Raw genomic sequence first — 17,480 nt, 5'->3', positions numbered from 1 at the left:
TCTGGAAACCTTTCAGGAATAGCCAAGGTAGGGGAGCGGGTGGAGAAGTGAAAATCAGATTCAGGATTCTTACAAGCCCTTTACATGGCAACTTGTTTTGTTAATGTTTTTGAGTAAGAATTAATAAAATGATGGGTTTTCTGAATGTTATATACATACAGATATTTAAACCACAGACCTAGCTTATAACAGGAATTATCCAATACAATTTCTCATAGGGAGTACACTGGAAATTGGGACTAGACAATTCTTCCCTGTGTAGACAAATGCAAAATAATTTCAGCATGAAAATAATTAAATTAAATAAGTTACTGACCACTGAAAAACGAGAACTCCATAAATCCATACTGGTAACAAATAAATAAGGGGAGAGGAAGGGCTCTTGCTTATAGAACTCTGAAAGCCAACTGGTAAATGTGGAGGAAGGGCTGGAATAGAAAATTATCACTGTGCAATCATCAAAGAAAAGATTGGCTCAGGCAAGAATTTCAAGGTGATGCTAAATCTGGGTGACGAATGGAGAATTTTGATGGCAAGCAGGGTATCTGTATGGTCTAAAAGAATCTCTTACAGATTGCTTATAAATTGCAAGTGGAAAAAAAAAAAAAGAAAGGAACTATACAGTGGATCCATCACAGCACACCTTAACTGGGTGATCAGTGTCACCACCCAGGAACAGATGGACAAGGCATGCCTCCCAGTATGACGTCCTGAGAAGGACACAACATCACTTATGCAATATTCTGGCTGGCATACAGAACCTGATTTAACCATTAAAAAAGATCACAAATGCCAAATGAGAAATATTCTTTTCAAATTCAAAAATGTCTTAGGAGGCAAGGAAATACCAGGATAATGTTTCAGGTTAAAGGGAACGAAAGAGACAGGATATTTTACTGTAACAGCGGATATTAAACAGTATTCTGTAACAGAAAAAAATGCTACAAAAAACTTTTTTGGGTCAAGTGACAAAACTGGAATACAGACAGTAATGTATTGTGGCAACATTAAATTTTACTGAATTTGACAACCGCAATGTGCTCATGTAGGAGAATCTCGTATTCTTAGGAAACACAAACATGTCTTAAAGGCCTGTGATATATGCATCTTTATCTCAAAAGGTTATGAATAAAAAATAAAAACACACAGAGAAGAAGTGATAGGTCAGAATGGGAGTAAAATGTAAAAAATAGGCAAATCTGGATAAGGGGTGTACAGGTATGCCACCTACTATTCTTACTCTTGCTATTGAAGTTTGAAAATATTTCCAAATAAAAGGGTTTCAAAAAAAGACTAAATTGTTAATCCCAGCTTCCTCATACGAAATCTGAAGCTTTAAGTCTTTCTGAACGTCACACAACTCAAACTAGGTTGAATCAGGTGTAACATCTAATATTTTTAAGTGTTCAGTATACCACATAAAACAGCCAATAAAAACTATGTATAATTACCATTTCTCATGGAAAGTGAGATCTCCCTGCAAAAATAACTGATTCCAGGACTGGGATATAGAACTGCAAAAAGAGGCTGGAAATTCTTTTTGTCCCAGAAATAGGAAATATGCAAAAATGAATCGAATACCAAAAAGTCACAGGAGGCAGCTTAAAGGAATTCCCACTGGCCAAATTCTGGACCATTCATCAGAGTGAAGAATGGCAATAATGTCACTGCTCCACGACTGCATACTGAGACTATAGATACATGTAGAGGGAGAAAAGAAAGCTCATTACCATGTAAAATGTCAGTAACAAGCATAGAATGGACAGAGTGAGAAAACCACTAGTAATAACTAATTCAATCAGGCAGGAATTACGAGTGAGCAAACTTAGGGATACAAATTTGATGAAGAAAAGGATATTTATATAATGTCAAAGTATTTCTGCATATTTTTAATTTCAAGAAGAAAAATGGTAATGTTACAGTGAGAAAACCAGGCAGATAATACCTTAACAATCAGCCATAATGGGAAAAATCAAAACACAGCCCCCTGATATGACACACTGAGACCAGAACCACTGAAGTAGTTTTGCAGCCAAAAATGCATAGCCTGAATATAATAACGAGAAAATATCCATATAAATTCAGATTCAGACATTCTAAAACACACACACACACACACACACACACACACACACACACACACACACAAATCTAGCTTATACATTTCAAAACTGCTAGTGTCATGGAAGAAAACGGCTGAAACTTCAACATTAAAGTAGACTAAAAAGATCTAACAACTACATGCAGTGTGTGATCCTGAACTGGATCCTGGATCAGGGAAGAGACTCAGTATAAAGCTTACTCTATCGGGGTGCCTGGGTGGCTCAGTTGGTTAAGTGTCCGACTTCAGCTCAGGTCATGATCTAACAGTCTGTGAGTTCGAGCCCTGTATCAGGCTCTGGGCTGACAGCTCGGAGCCTGGAGCCTGTTTTGGATTCTGTGTCTCCCTCTTTCTCTGCCCCTCCCCTGCTCATGCTCAGTCTCAAAAATAAATAAAAACATTAAAATAAATTTTTAAAAAAATTAAAAAAAAAATTTACTCTATCAATGGGACATTTGGTGCAAACAAAATATAGGCTCTGTATCAGGTATTAATATTGCTTCAAAAATTAAATATCCTAGGGGGCACCTGGGTGGCTCAGTCAGTTAACTGGCCGACTTCGGCTCAGGTCATGATTTCGTGGTCCGTGAGTTCGAGCCCCACATCGGGATCTGTGCTGACAGCTCAGAGCCTGGAGCCTGTTTCGGATCCTGTGTCTCCCTCTCTCTGACCCTCCCCCGTTCATGCTCTGTCTCTCTCTGTCTCAAAAATAAATAAACGTTAAAAATAAATAAATATTTATTATTAAAACAGGCGAATCTGGAAGAAGAGCATAAAGCAGCATTTTGTTTTGTATTATTTTTGCAACTTTCAGAATTACTTCCATGTTAAAAGCCAAAAAATGGGGGCCTGAGTAGTTCAGCTGGTTAAGCATCCAGCTTCAGCTCAGGTCATGATCTTACAGTTCATGAGTTTGAGCCCATGTGCATGGGGCTCTCTGCTGTCAGTGCAAGCCAGCTTCAGATCTTCTGTCTCCCTCTCTCTCTCCTCTGCCTCTCTCTCTCTCAAAAATAAACATTCTTTAAAAAAGCAAGAAAATAAGAGTTTATGCGTGGATTATTACTATTACAATGACTAGAATAGAAATGACTATTATAATAAGAGCCATGAACACAGTTTCCAGCCTTCCTAAATGACACGACCAAATGTTCAACCGTACTCCTCACGCGCCTCTCTCAATTGTCTCAAACCACAAGGTAATTGGATTCTGGGGTCTCCTCAAACACCACTGTCTCGTAGCCATGGATATCTTAATAGGATGACAAGAAAGAAAGATCCTCATTCTGTATTTCCTTGAAACATAGTTATGGAAAAGAGCTGAGAAATGCTACTAAGTTACACAAGAATGTTTTTAAAAAGGGATCTTTCACCTTCCATGGCTTTTCCGGAATTGGGGGATCTTCAACTTCTGCATCAACATCATTACTATGGACCCAAGTATCATAGCTACAAAGGAAATGAGAAAAGGGAAAAACAGATTAGAATTCAGATTCATTCAGTAAAAAGACTTTTCATCAAAAGGTAAAAATATATTTTAGAAATACTATTAGGATCTAGTAACATAATATTTCATACATTTTTGTTTCTGCTACTCTGACAAAAAAAAACTCTTCTGTAGAGGTCTGTAGTGATCCTGACACTGTTAAATCCAAAGTTCAAGCCTCAGTGCACACAATTTTAATGGGTAGATTACTCTCTCCTCAAAGCCACTTCCCTCACTTGGCCTCTAAGACAGCAGTATCCTCCAATGTTCCTTCTAGTCACCAGCCTTTCCTCAGTCTTCATTGCCACTTTCTCCTCTTCTCCCAAACCTCTTCAACACTGGAAAGTCCTAAGTTTCAGTTTTTGAAACAATCCCTTTCTTGTCTATTCATTCTCTCGATCTCACACAACCCTATGGCTTCAACTATATACTCATCTGCCCTTTTCTCTAAATGCCAGACTCATGAATCCAACTGCCAATTCTGTATCTACCTACATGTTTACTAAGGCTTTCAAAACTAACACTGAATTTCAACACATAATGCCATCCTGACCTCAATAACGTGCCCTAGGCAATCATCTCCATCTCAGTAAATGCCAACTCTACCTTTCCAGTTGTTCTGGCCAAAAGCCTTGGAGACATCCCTGACTTCACTCTCAATCACCTCCTATAATCCAACCATCAGCAACTTCGATAGTTTGTTCCACCTTCAAAATATGCCCAGTATCTATCTACTTCTCACCCTTCTACTTCTGCCCAAAGCCTGAGTCAATTTTTCATAAAGCAGCCACAGTGATCCTTTTGAAAATCAAGTCAGTCCACATTATCACTACTCAAAATGTTCCAACAACTCCCACACAACTCAAAGTAAGAGCCAAAATCCTTACTGGATTGCCAAGGCCTCATGATCTAGTCCTGTGACTGTCACTCTGAGTCCATCTCCTAATACTCTCCCCTCACTCATGTTATAGTCAAGCCATGTGGGCGTTTGTTGGGTTCTTTAAACATGCCAGGCAGTGGCCACTTCAAGCCCTTTACAGAGGCTCCTCACTACCCAGGAATCATATGGCTCACCCTCCTATCTTCACATCTCTTTGCTCAACGGGTTCGCTCTTTCAAGTACTCCTCCTGCTCCTCCACAATTTTGAAATGAGCATAGAATTATCTACCAAACTGAAACTGTGTCAATGCTACTATACTAGCCAACAAATTAACTGTAAAACCAAGAGATACCTAAATGAAACACAAGTATGGTAACAAGCATGGGCTTCCTGTAGCTACTACTCAGAAGTTAATTCAAAAGCGTCCGGAACAAGCACAGCTCTACATACCTATTCACAGCACTCTGGTAAGTTTCCCAGTAACACTTAAAACATGAGTTGGAGAAAAAAGTTCCTTTGCCAAGTTATGAATTATACCAGGTAAAGATTACAATGATGAGTTTGATAACCTTACATTCTCTCAAAGTCTTGAGTTCAAAACATTATAAAGATAGAAAGGCACAAACTCGAGCAATCCCCCCTTCCCAGGGTCCCCCATTCCACACTTTCAGTTATCCAGTCGAACATGGTTGAAGTCAGATGGTCCTCCTCCTGACCTTTCATCAGAAGGTCGACAGCAGCCTAAGACAACACCACAGTGCCTGTGTCACTCACCTCACTTCAACTCATCACGAAGGCATTTTAGCATCTCACATCATCACAAGAAGGGTGAATACAGTACAATGAGGTATTCTGACAGAAGAGAGACCACATTCACGTAACTTCTATCACAGTATATTGTTACAATCATTCTATTTTATCATTAGTTATTGGTGTTAATCTGTCACTGTGCCTAATTCATGAATTAAACTTTACCTTAGGTATGTACATATAGGAAAAAATATAGCATATGTAAAGTCTGGTACTATCCATGGTTTCAGGTATCCACTGGGAGCCTTAAAACAAATCACCTGCAGATGAGGGTGTCAGGGGGACTGCTGTAGAGTTAATAAAGAAAGTGAACAGTGAACAAGGCCCATTGAGAAGACTCACACTAGATGCTTTATCTTATGTGATACATAAAGAAAAAGTTGGCAAACAGGCTAACATGTTTTTACTGTTATATATTTAACATCTCTTATTATTATAAATATTTCAACTGTATACTTACGAAGCTTGTCATCACAAATTCAAGTTTCCACCTAAATGTTTCAAAGGGCAAACTGATTTCCTATTAAGACTTCTACACCCTTGGAAGGTTTAACAGTACCAAGGACTATTTGATGCCTCAAGACTAGAAATGTTTTACAGAAAGCATTTAAATATTAAAAACCTGTTAGTTCATTTAAAGTAATCAATTCTGGTTCAGAAGAGGCTCATTAGCAAACTGACTTAATCTTGTTCTAATCAACTCAACCTATACGAAAACTGTGCATATATTCCTCAAATTTTGAACGTATCTAAAAACATTATTTTCTTCTTCAAAAATACCTTTACAAGTAAAATAGACAGACTCAAATAGATTAACTTAAAAAGAGTGTATAACCAGATATTATGTGTCATCGTTAGATGATGAAAAATACAAATCTATGCAATAGTCTTATTCCTTCCATAAACTGAAATGGACTCTGATCAACTCTAGATCTAACTACCAATTTAAAGGAGATACAGAGAAAGGAGAAACATGTTCAAAAACACCACAGTGATGCCATTAAAAAAAAAAACCAAAACACAGTGTGGTAAACTTTACAGGACAAGGAACCTGGTTTCTTAAATAATACAATAATACAATGCCTGTGGTGGGAGTAGGGAAGACAGAGACAGAACCTAGAAACTGAAAAATGTGCTTACAAATATATCAATGAATCACAAAATGTGGCTGAATTCTACTTTCAACAAATATCAATCTATAAAGTAATCATATGTATCACTTATATGACAACGACTGGATAGAGGACACTGTATTAAGGAATTCTGTTAAGTTTTTTTACATTTGTCAGTAATATTACTTTACTATTTTTTTTAAAATGAGGCCTTGTTTTTTTAGAAATACATATTGAAATATTTACTATTAAAATGTTATATTTGGGATTTGCTTCCAATAATATGAGAAGGCTAAAAGTGGATGGGGGTATAGGTGAAGGAAGACTGGTCTGACATCAAAAACCCACAATGGACAGACTCTAGTGAACTTCATGGAAGGTTATCCTTTATTCAGAAGCATCCTATGTAGGTGTAATACTAATTAAACAAGGACCACCATTTTCATTAACATCACTAACATCTAGTTCTTGCAATACTCTTTATATTTGAAAACTGAAACACACTATGAGTTATGATTATCTCAAAGTAATAATAACACTAGGGAAATAAATTTCTGCCAAGAAGAAAAAGTCTCCTCTTTAGACATAAAATAATTCATCCTTTATAGTATGGCATGAATATTTTTTTTGAAAAAACAAAATAGTCATAAAATATTAGAGAGAAAAATTCATTTCTTGAAGGAAACAAATCTAGATTAGCATTCTAATACTGTGCTAAAGGGGTGCTTTGGCAAATGCAGCAACCTATCAGTTTATTAAGATAAATAAAGCCATGTGACTGAACTGAGTTCCATAAATAAGAAAAATCAGTAATACTCAAAAAGTGAGATCAAGCAATGAAACAAAGTTGTCATTATTGAGAAAGTGAAACTACACGTAAATAAGTCTGGTTTGCACGGAGATTAAAAGTCTTTGTCCCATATCTTAGGACATGTCGACATTACCTGTCTGGGTAAAACCCCCAGTGCACTAACACCTGCTTATCTTTTCTCATCACCGGTCTCAACCATTCTTCTGAAAGGGAAAAAGAAAATACTTTAGTCGGGCTGACAAAATAAATGAATAAATTATTATTTTAACTAAATTTCTACTTAGAATTTTTAGTTTGCTAGTAAGCAAACTCTAAAAAAATTCTTCTCATAATTAAACATTGTGTCTATCATATTAAGAAGTTTTTCAGCCATGTATTCAGAATTACTAGATTCTAGACCTATTATCCATTGCTCTTAGCAAATCCAATTGTCCACAGAGTAAAATACTCTCCTCCTATCCACCTGCCTGTTTGTCTGCAATTCCATCTAAATCACGAACACTATATTCTTTACTGCCATATTTTCCATGTAAAACCTCTCCTCCCTTTTTGTGTGAAGCTTTACAATTACTGTACATTTTTCAAGGTGTAAGTCATGCTTCATGTCCTTGATGGAAGTTTTACTACATGGTCTTCTTCCTCTATACTTACTGCCTCTGGCATCCTATAGTACTTCACACAGTGCTACACCAAAGCTTTTATCAATACTATTTTTACTATTTTTTAATGGCATCCTGTTAATTTAGTCCTTCCATCAACAATGTTAGCAGTATGATCACACTGGATATTTTTATTTTGAGCCTCCTTAGCAAAGATAGGTGCAAATTTATACAACAGGATGATTCTTACTGATTTTAATCATAGTTGGATTATACCTACATTTCAGCACTTGTGTGTCTGTTTCTTTGGTAGTCTAAATTTAGCTTAATAACCTGTTTATATTGCTCAGAGGGAACTAGTCAAATAAGCCCTTTGAAACCCAAGAAATAGCAAAATAGAACAACAAAGTGAAACCAGCTAAGTAAAAGGGGCTTTACGTTGCCAATTTCAACAAGAAATAGCCCCAGGTTCACTGACTAAAGGCATGAAAGACCACATGCCTCTGCGTGTGTGTGTGTGTGTGTGTGTGTGTGTGTGTGTGTGCATTTTATTTTAAGTAGGCTCCACACCCAATGTGGGGCTCAAACTCACAACCCTGAGATCAAAAGCCAGCTGAGTGTCCAGTGCCTGTGTTCTTTTTCAAGCATCCAATTGCTCACCCGACTATCTTGAAAGAAATGTGAAAAGGAAGAAATCAAGCACTGTTCCTTAGCCTGATTTCTCAAAATGGCCAAGGAAAAAGTTAAGAGGTCAGTGGGTCTTTCATAACTCACTATGTAGTGACAAAATATACTGACTCTTAACTAATAAGAGCTGCCCTTTAGAATACTAAATCTAGGGGCGCCTGGGTGGCTCAGTCGGTTAAGCGTGCGACTTCGGCTCAGGTCATGATCTCACGGTCCATGAGTTTGAGCCCCGCGTCAGGCTCTGTGATGACAGCTCAGAGCCTGGAGCCTGCTTCGGATTCTGTATCTCCCTCTCTCTCTGACCCTCCCCCGTTCGTGCTCTGTCACTCTTGGTCTCAAAAATAAATAAACGTTAAAAAAAAAATTAAAAAAAAGAATACTAAATCTATCTTCAAAGGTTGTGCAGCTTTTGGAGGTAAAGAAAAAAAAAATCCTCCTTTTTACAAGTGACTTTGATAGAAAGAAACTATGGCACTGATTGCCTTTGGAAGTTTGCCTGGTAGCAAAACTAACTAAAGGTTAAAGATGCAAATCCACATTCTTCCCAGAGATGATTATAAGCTACACAGAACCAATAAAACAACCAGTTTTATGAGTAAAAATTAGTCCAAACTGAGGACAGATACATAACTCTCACAACTCAACAATAAAGACATAGTCTAACTAAAAAATAAGCAAAGGATCCTAATTTTTTACCTCTATACTTTTGCTTATTTTGCATTCTCTTCTAGGATGCCATACCCAAAATCTTACCAAAAGATTAAGGCCAATTAAATATCACATCTTATTTAAAATTTTGACTAATCCTCATTAAAGACATGTGGCATTTTTGAGGATTTTACAACACAGTTTCTAATGTGTTTCTGGCTGGTACTGCTATCATCTACACACTTACCTGAAACAAATACATGTAGGGAGCCCAGCACAGGGCTTTGCTAAGGGTCAACATTTACCTGACAGTCCGTTACTCTAAGGTAAATCATACAGTGTGCACAATCCTGTCTTATTGATTATACTAGAGTAGAATATTATCAGTAGTTAGAGCAACTGTAGTGCTGTAACTACTGATAATATCAAGCAAGCATCAGTACGCAGTAAACTAGGTTGTATTAAACCAAGGAGAAAAATAAAACCAGCACCAGTAAGGAATCACTAGTAGCTTGTATAACAATTACAGGTCAAATCTTTTGTAAAAGGTGATTTTTTTCATAAAGTTCACAAGCTAAAAGTTTTTTTATCAGTCTTATTGGAGAAACAGAGCCTGCAACAGAATCAGTATTCTAATATCACAGCAATCCACTACCCCCATCTAGTGGAGATCCGTGGCTATTACCTAACAGGATAAAGGCTGAGAACCTGTTCAACAAAGAAGGATGAAATTTCTCACTTTATAAAAGCACAACAATCACAGGGCTGAGATTCTGACTGTAACAAATAAAATCAAACTTTTAGTTATCACACTGATGATGTAAAGACCTAAATGTAACAGCAAAACTAAAGTCTCAGAAGAGGAAACAGGTTGTAAAACTTCAGGGCTCTGGATGAGGCAATGGTTTCTTAGATTTGACACCAAACACAGAAGCAACAAAGCAACCAAACAAACTTAACCTAACCTCCTGTAATTGTTTTCAATACCCGTAGGATCCGTAGCAATGTCTCCCTTCCATTCTCTACTTTGTTTTCTTTTTTCCCCTGCTTATTTGCAGAACAATTGCAATAGCCTCATTGATCTTTTCTGAGAGCCATTTCTGACACTGCTGAGCAAGCCTTGCTGTTTATTTTCCACATCATTAAGTTTTGTCTGTAATTATTTCCTTCTTTCTTTAGGTTAATTTGCTATTATTTTTCCAATTTCATAAGAAAGATGTGTGCACCACCGATTTTTCAGTCTTTCTTTCTTAATATACAACTTTTAAAAAATGTTTATTTACTGGGGCACCTGGGTGGCTCAGATGGTTGAGCCTCCAACTTTGGCTCAGGTCATGACCCCACAGTTTGAGTTCAAGCCCCACATCAGGCTTACTGCTGTCAGTGCAAAGCCCGCTTCGGATCCTCTGTCCCCCTCTCTCTGCCCCTCCCTTGCTTGTGCTCTCCCAAATATAAATAAACATTTTTTTTAAAAATGTTTATTTGAGAGAGATAGAGATAGAGAGAGAGAGAGAGAGAGCACAAGAGCACAAGATGGGGAAGGGCAGAGAGAGAGGGGGAGAGAGAGAATCCCAAGCAGGCTCCACTCTATCAACGCAGAGCCCGATGCAGGGTCCCATCTCGCAAACTGTGAGATGATGTATGACCTAAGCCAAAATCAAAGGGCGGATGCTTAAGGGGCGCCTGAGTGGCTCAGTCAGTTAAGCGTCCAACTTTGGCTCAGGTTAGGATCTCACAGCTTGTGGGTTCAATCCCCCACAATGGGCTCTGTGCTGACAGCTTAGAGCCTGGAGCCTGCTTTGGATTCTGTGTCTCCCTCTCTCTGCCCTCCTCCCCGGCTTGTACTTTGTCTTTCTCTCTTCTCAAAAATAAACAAACATTAAAATTAATTAATTAATTTTAAAAAAAGAGAGAGAGAGAGATGCTTGAAAGACTGAGCCACCCAGGTGCCCTCCTAACATACACATTTAAAAACATACATTTCTCTCTGGACACAGCTTCAGCTGCATCCAACAGAATGTTCTTGCACTTTATTATTCATTTCATAATCATTTAATTCTGAAGATTTTCTACTTCCATTGTAATTTCTTCTTTGCCCCATGGATTACTTGGCAATGTGTTTCTTAATTTTCAAACATATAGGGATTGTCTGGTAATCTTTTTGTTCCTGACTTCTAGCACAATTGCACTGGTCAAGAAAAAGTACTGAGCATGGGGCAATTAACAACTCAAACCTGACATAATTTGGCTTCTTATATAGATGTCCTACAGGGATAGGTTATATTAACCAGAAGACTTGAGCCCTATAAGAGATGGGTTTCTCAAATTAATGTGGTTAACTTATTAATTCATATTTTCTTTCTCAACAAATCAGTTTCCATAGCTCTATACAACTCAGGCCACTAACAAAATCAACTTTCAGGATAGCAGAAGTAAAAGTTCAGAATCTGAACCATTTTACATTCACCAAATTAAAATATAGTAGGCCTTGTTCAGACAGCCACTAAGCCCATCTTCCCCAGAGATGTTCTTTCATTTTGCAATGTCTCTTAATTTTGAGAACACAAGCAACATAGCAAACATTAACAAAGTTAATACATAAAGCATGTCTAAACTTAACACCCAGATAATATAACCAACAAAGAAATAAATAAAAGTCCAATGATTAGAAAGTTGGACATCACAGAATTAGTTTGCTTATTAGCCAATTCAGCAAAAAACCAGAAAAATACATTTAAATAATCTGTATAAGTTACTTAGTACTGCAAGTCTCTTCTGCAAAACATGGGTTATATCGTTTAAATAAATCTGATAAAATTTAAAATCTAGTGAAACGAGTTCACAACTAACAATGAACTTACCATCCTCTTGAGAGGAAGGATATGGATAAATGTGGTGGGAAGCCTTTGACTTCTCATCAGTAAATGTCCCCTGGAAAACAAATGAATAAGCAACATAAGAGTAAAGCACATGGCTAACAAAGTATGCAACGCCAGATGTAACCTGCCTGAGAATCTCCAAGACATTACTCTGTGTTTTAAGACTGTAATATTTGGGGCGCCTGGGTGGCGCAGTCGGTTAAGCGTCCGACTTCAGCCAGGTCACGATCTCGCGGTCTGTGAGTTCGAGCCCCGCGTCAGGCTCTGGGCTGATGGCTCGGAGCCTGGAGCCTGTTTCCGATTCTGTGTCTCCCTCTCTCTCTGCCCCTCCCCCGTTCATGCTCTGTCTCTCTCTGTCCCAAAAATAAATAAAAAACGTTGAAAAAATAAAAAAAAAAAAAAAAAAAAAAAAAAGACTGTAATATTTTTATTATTTTTAGTCCAGGAAAAGGATAATTGTTAATAAAAACAAAAACACATAAATTATCTACACAGTTTATATTGTATAGAAAAATCATGCAAGTGCCTCTTGGCTAATTCCCTATCTCTCTCTAGGTAATCTTACCAGGAGTATGAGTACTTCTAATTCTAAAAGTCACTCCAAAGTCATCAAAAATCCTAAGTTTTTTTTGTGCTTCAGTGTCTTCTGTGACATACAGTGGTAATAATACGTATTTCACAAGATTTTGTTGCAATTTAGCAAAGACTGGTGACAGGTACTCAAACAATGGAGTTGCTGATGCATTCTGAATGTCAGAACAAAGGATTAATCATCAGTATTCAATGATATCATTAGCTTAAGGTCTCTTCTGTAAGACTCTATGAAACCAGGGAGATCTTTACATCTCTCTAGAGGTTATCCCTAGTGAACAATCACGAAGCCAACCAGATTTCTGAAGAAAAACGGCAACTGAATGTTCAGTATCAACTGTAGGAAAATACGTAAGTTTCTTCCAGGATGACCTGGTAGCAAGAAGAATATAGCTAATTCCAGCTTGAAGGCAATAGCCAACAGGCTAATTTGTTCCATTTTTGCCTTCTAACATTCTACATGTAATTAAACTACACTTGGGGCACCTGGATGGCTCAGCTGGTTAAGCATCTGACTTCAGCTCAGGTCATGATTTCACAGCTTGTAAGTTCAAACCCTGCATCAGGCTCTCTGCTGTCAGAAGAGTCTACTTTGAATCCCCTGACCCCCTCTCTCTCTCTCTGCTACTCCCCTGCTCACTCGTGTGTTGCTTTCTCTCAATAATAAATAAAACTTTTAAATAAACTACATTTGACAGCCACTCCAATGAATAGTCCAGAAGAGAAATGAAGATTAAGTGACTTGTTCCAAATCCTAATGTTAAGTGAGAAGAGCAACCAGACTTGAGACAGTAGGGTCAGTATATGTAAGGACCATAGTAAATCTCCAAATGTAAGCAATATTAGAAATCCTTACTTCAGGGCCACCTGGGTGGCTCAGTCAGTTAAGCATCTGACTTTAGGTCAGGTCATGATCTCACAGCTTGTGAGTTCAAGCCTCACATCGGGCTCTGTGCTGACAGCTCAGAGCCTGGAGCCTCCTTTGGATTCTCTGTCTCCCTCTCTCTCTGTTCCTCCCCTACTCATGGTCTCTCTCTCTCTCTCTCTCTCTCTCTCTCTCAAAAATTAATAAATATTAGAAAAACTGGAATAGACAATATGAACCAAGAGTCTTAAAAATGTTTAAAAATTTTTTAAAAAGACATCCTTGCTTTAGGAACTCAGAAGATATTTTACTAATTACTGAAACATAATTCCACTGGCAATCTTTCTTGCAGCAGAAAGAAGAAAGATTATTTCAGGAGGCTTCTCAACTAACCCTAAGGATTAGTAACACTTTGTCACTCAAATGTTGTTTTGGAAACAGCATCTGGTTGTCCTCAGCTAGTTTACCATGATAAGGGTTTGCTTACAGTTCAGCCATGTGTAGTCACAAACCTACATGCAGTAAATACCCTAGGTCTCAACCTAACATGAGGCTCAAGGAGGGAGAGAAAGATGCCCGAAGATAGCACTGGTACGTGTGAATCAAAACAAAGTAAGCTTATGAGGAAAACAGAATTTTCCAGTTCGCATATATAAATACAACACATATCAAAGGGGCAGGCAATGAGGGAAGACAGGTTTACTGGAAACAATATTTGATATCCTACCAACAACTATGTCATCAACTCCTACTCTGTTTGTGATTCAGACCACAGTCTCTTTAAATTACATAAGCACATTTCACAATAAGACTATAATAACTCCATACCAATGACTATTAAATGCTAATCTTGGATATACATGTGCATCAAATCACCACATGGTACACCTTAAACTTCCACAATGTTATGTGTCAACTGTACCTCAATAATGTTAAATAGGAAAATGCTAGTCTAGGCTAAGAATTAGAGGTGAGTGGAAGAGAAAAAAAACTTGGTACTGTAAGAACCAAAAAGAGATAACTCATTTAAAGCAGACATATACAGAAACTAAAAGACATTATAATTGAGATTTATAAGAAGCTTACTACTACACACTTTTCTGAAGTGATCATGTCTATTACCTGATGTCGTTTGATGATATCTTTCAATTTGTTAGCCAACTTCAGATCAATGTCTGGAATGAGGTAGATGCTGGGTCTGGTCAGACAATTGCTCTGAGGAAGAAAAAAGAGATTTTGCAATTCTCTTGGTTTTGAAATGATATCACATTACTCATGAATTCCCTAATGGCAAAAATTGACATTCAAAGCCACAGTGCTTAAAATAGGAAGATGTTTTTTAAAATAGACTGCAGAAGTCTCATCTCAATATAAAAGCTAAGTGTTCAGCAGGCCACTTAATGTTATCCCCAGATCCTTTCTCTGCAGCTAAGTACACTCAGACAAAAAATGTTGGGAATCACAACCTAAAGAAATTCATCATATTTTTCATTAAGGTACCACACTGACATATTGGTACTCCTATAGCCAATCTTACCTGAACTGACGTTAACAGCCCAAATCTAATGTAGAGTTTCCACCTACACCTTTAACTGTTGGGGGTGGGTGGGTAGGGCTCAGGGGGAGATGTCCATTTTGGCTCATTGTATAAGTTACTTAAAAAACAAAGGCTATAGATTATAACTCTTTTTCCCATTTCTAACCTTACAAATAGCAGTGATTACAACATGCATATTTTAACTCCTCAAATTATCACCAAAAATCAACGTACTAACCAAAAAACAGTTATTTCATCTGTGAGACAAGTTTCAGGCATTAAATTTCTAATAATAGCTAGCGAATGCTTGCCAGCTGCTTTTCCCCAGGAAGGCTAATTTAGTTCAGTCATCATTAAAAACTACCAATCAATAAAAATATTAGGAAAGAAAAGAAGAAAATTAAGTGTTCTCTCTTCCATGTTATATCCACTTGGGGAAATAAGATCTATATTAATGGCACAACCATGAAACATATCCAAAGAAAAGGGCTATATAAATGAGTGACCAGTAGAGAGTGTTTGTGTTAGATATGAAAGAGATTCAAATAATGGATTAGTTGAAATAAAGAAAATACCATAGATTCTTTTGTCAGAAGTTTAGGATCAATATTCTATAAATGACAAGTTTTAGTCATATTTTATAGCTCTAATCCCCCAAAACCCATAAAAATAATGGAACAATAGATTTCAGAAATTTTTTCTTCCTTTGATCTTTTGGCAATCCAATAAAGCCAATCACAGAACTGAAAGTATATTAAAGGAAAAAAATTTTAATAATTTAACTTCCTGAGTTACCTGCACCAATGTTTTTTCAATATTCATAAACATTTCAACGTTACGATCCATTCGAGATGGATTCTGTAGATCAAACCTACGCCTAAAAGAGAAGAAAATAATTAATTTGTTCTCTACCTTAAACAAAAGTGAAAACTTAGTTTTAGCACTCAACAAAAACAAATTTGCAAAGATTCAGAAATTAAAATAGCACTCTAAAACCATATGAGGGTATTTTCTCAGTAGTGTAAGAAAGCAAGGTCAACATCATAAAATATTAAATGTTGTGACATTAAGATCCACTCCAGTCAAAATGAAGTACTAATTCCATGAAGTATCCCATTACCCTTAAATCTAAAATATTTTACACCATAAAGAATAGGAACCCACAGATCTAAAGACAGTGAACTACTATACCATTCTTTAAGTGTAAGGAAAGTTTATCTACTTTATATGTGCTTCAAAGTCATTTGTTCAAATTCAACAGCGTCTGTGCTCTCTTTGAGCCTACTATTGCCCTAAATGTGGTAAAATTCATCTATTTACCTTTTCTCTTTTCTTGATGTCTTTTTATGTAAGTACCCAAGCATAACATTCTGCTATTGTCTGCCTATTCTCAGTCACTTCCACATGATTCAATTTTTACAAATCTGAATGTTTCTTTTTCCCTATTTTTTATTCAACACTAACTTTAATTTTGCTCAGTGATTGAGAGCGTGTGCACTGTGGAGTCAAACTGCTTTGGGTTCTAATCCTGACCCCATTTTTCTTTATGTAGTCTGGAGTGATTTACTAATCCAAGGATCAATTTCTTCATGAGTAACAATGGCCCATAAGGTTTTTGTGAAGGTTAAATTAGGTATACATGCTAAGGGCTTGAGACAGTATTTATGCTTAGTCTCTAAGTGATTAATCAATGTTAAACTACGGTTATAACATTCTTAAATCATTACTACCATGTGCTAGCTAGGATTAGGCAATCTGCATCTAGAGCTCATGCTCTCTCAGCTCATCCTGTTTTATCCTGGAAATGCTCCCCACACTTCCAACCATTTTTCCCCACTCTGCAGCCTTTCTTGGATGTCACTACCTACTCCATGGACCTGATACTATCACCTCCAGGGCCTATCACAAGCCATTTTCCCTACGAAGTTATTCCTGTCTTCTGTCATGTTCCTAATATATCCTGTGCACACTGCTGTTACGGGCCCACAACAGAATCATCTTGTTTGTAAGACATCTCATTAGATGCCTTCAGAGCAAAGACCAGGTTTTTTGAAAATTGTCCGATGTATCCTTACTGGCTAACAGAATGTGTGGCTTTATAAAGCAAACCATTCAGGAAATTTTTATTATGACTAAGGTCTAATATTTATTATGACTTTTTCATTAGTGTGCTAGGACAAGACTGAAATGTTTCCTGAAGAATTCCAATTCGGAAATTAAGCAAAGTGTCCACTAAAGCCCAGTAACAGGTAATTCAGAATAGAAGTAGTTGCAGCTTCAAAAATGGCATTTACATGTAAGAGGGACCTTTGTCCCAAGTAACTATATCTTGATTTAACCTTGGTACACAGAACTTTTTCTTAAACTCCATTTTTGGGGTTGTTTAGTATTCTCCTTCCCTAACCTCTTCCAAGCAATTTCCATTAACTGGCAGAACAAAAGAAAAACACACGACTAACTAGGACAACCCTATTAG

The 17,480-nt window shown here is 37.1% G+C and overlaps 1 protein-coding gene across 4 annotated transcripts in view; it reads right to left on the bottom strand.

Annotated features, from left to right (window-relative positions):
* Positions 1-17,480, bottom strand: part of SMARCC1 (SWI/SNF related, matrix associated, actin dependent regulator of chromatin subfamily c member 1) — a 174,552-nt gene that overhangs the window by 121,090 nt on the left and 35,982 nt on the right. For all 4 annotated transcript variants that reach the window (XM_058727132.1, XM_058727133.1, XM_058727131.1 and 1 more), the window contains exons 4-8: positions 15,800-15,881; positions 14,590-14,682; positions 11,994-12,063; positions 7,332-7,401; positions 3,472-3,547 (exon numbers count right to left, since the gene is read on the bottom strand). In XM_058727132.1, coding sequence (XP_058583115.1) covers positions 3,472-3,547; positions 7,332-7,401; positions 11,994-12,063; positions 14,590-14,682; positions 15,800-15,881 — 391 coding nt within the window. The remainder of the gene's footprint in view (positions 1-3,471; positions 3,548-7,331; positions 7,402-11,993; positions 12,064-14,589; positions 14,683-15,799; positions 15,882-17,480) is intronic.

Source organism: Neofelis nebulosa, chromosome 4, assembly GCF_028018385.1.
Source record: "Neofelis nebulosa isolate mNeoNeb1 chromosome 4, mNeoNeb1.pri, whole genome shotgun sequence".
Classification (NCBI taxonomy): domain Eukaryota; kingdom Metazoa; phylum Chordata; class Mammalia; order Carnivora; family Felidae; genus Neofelis; species Neofelis nebulosa.
Note: the sequence above shows the minus strand (reverse complement) of the source record. Positions and strands in the feature narration are given on the sequence as shown.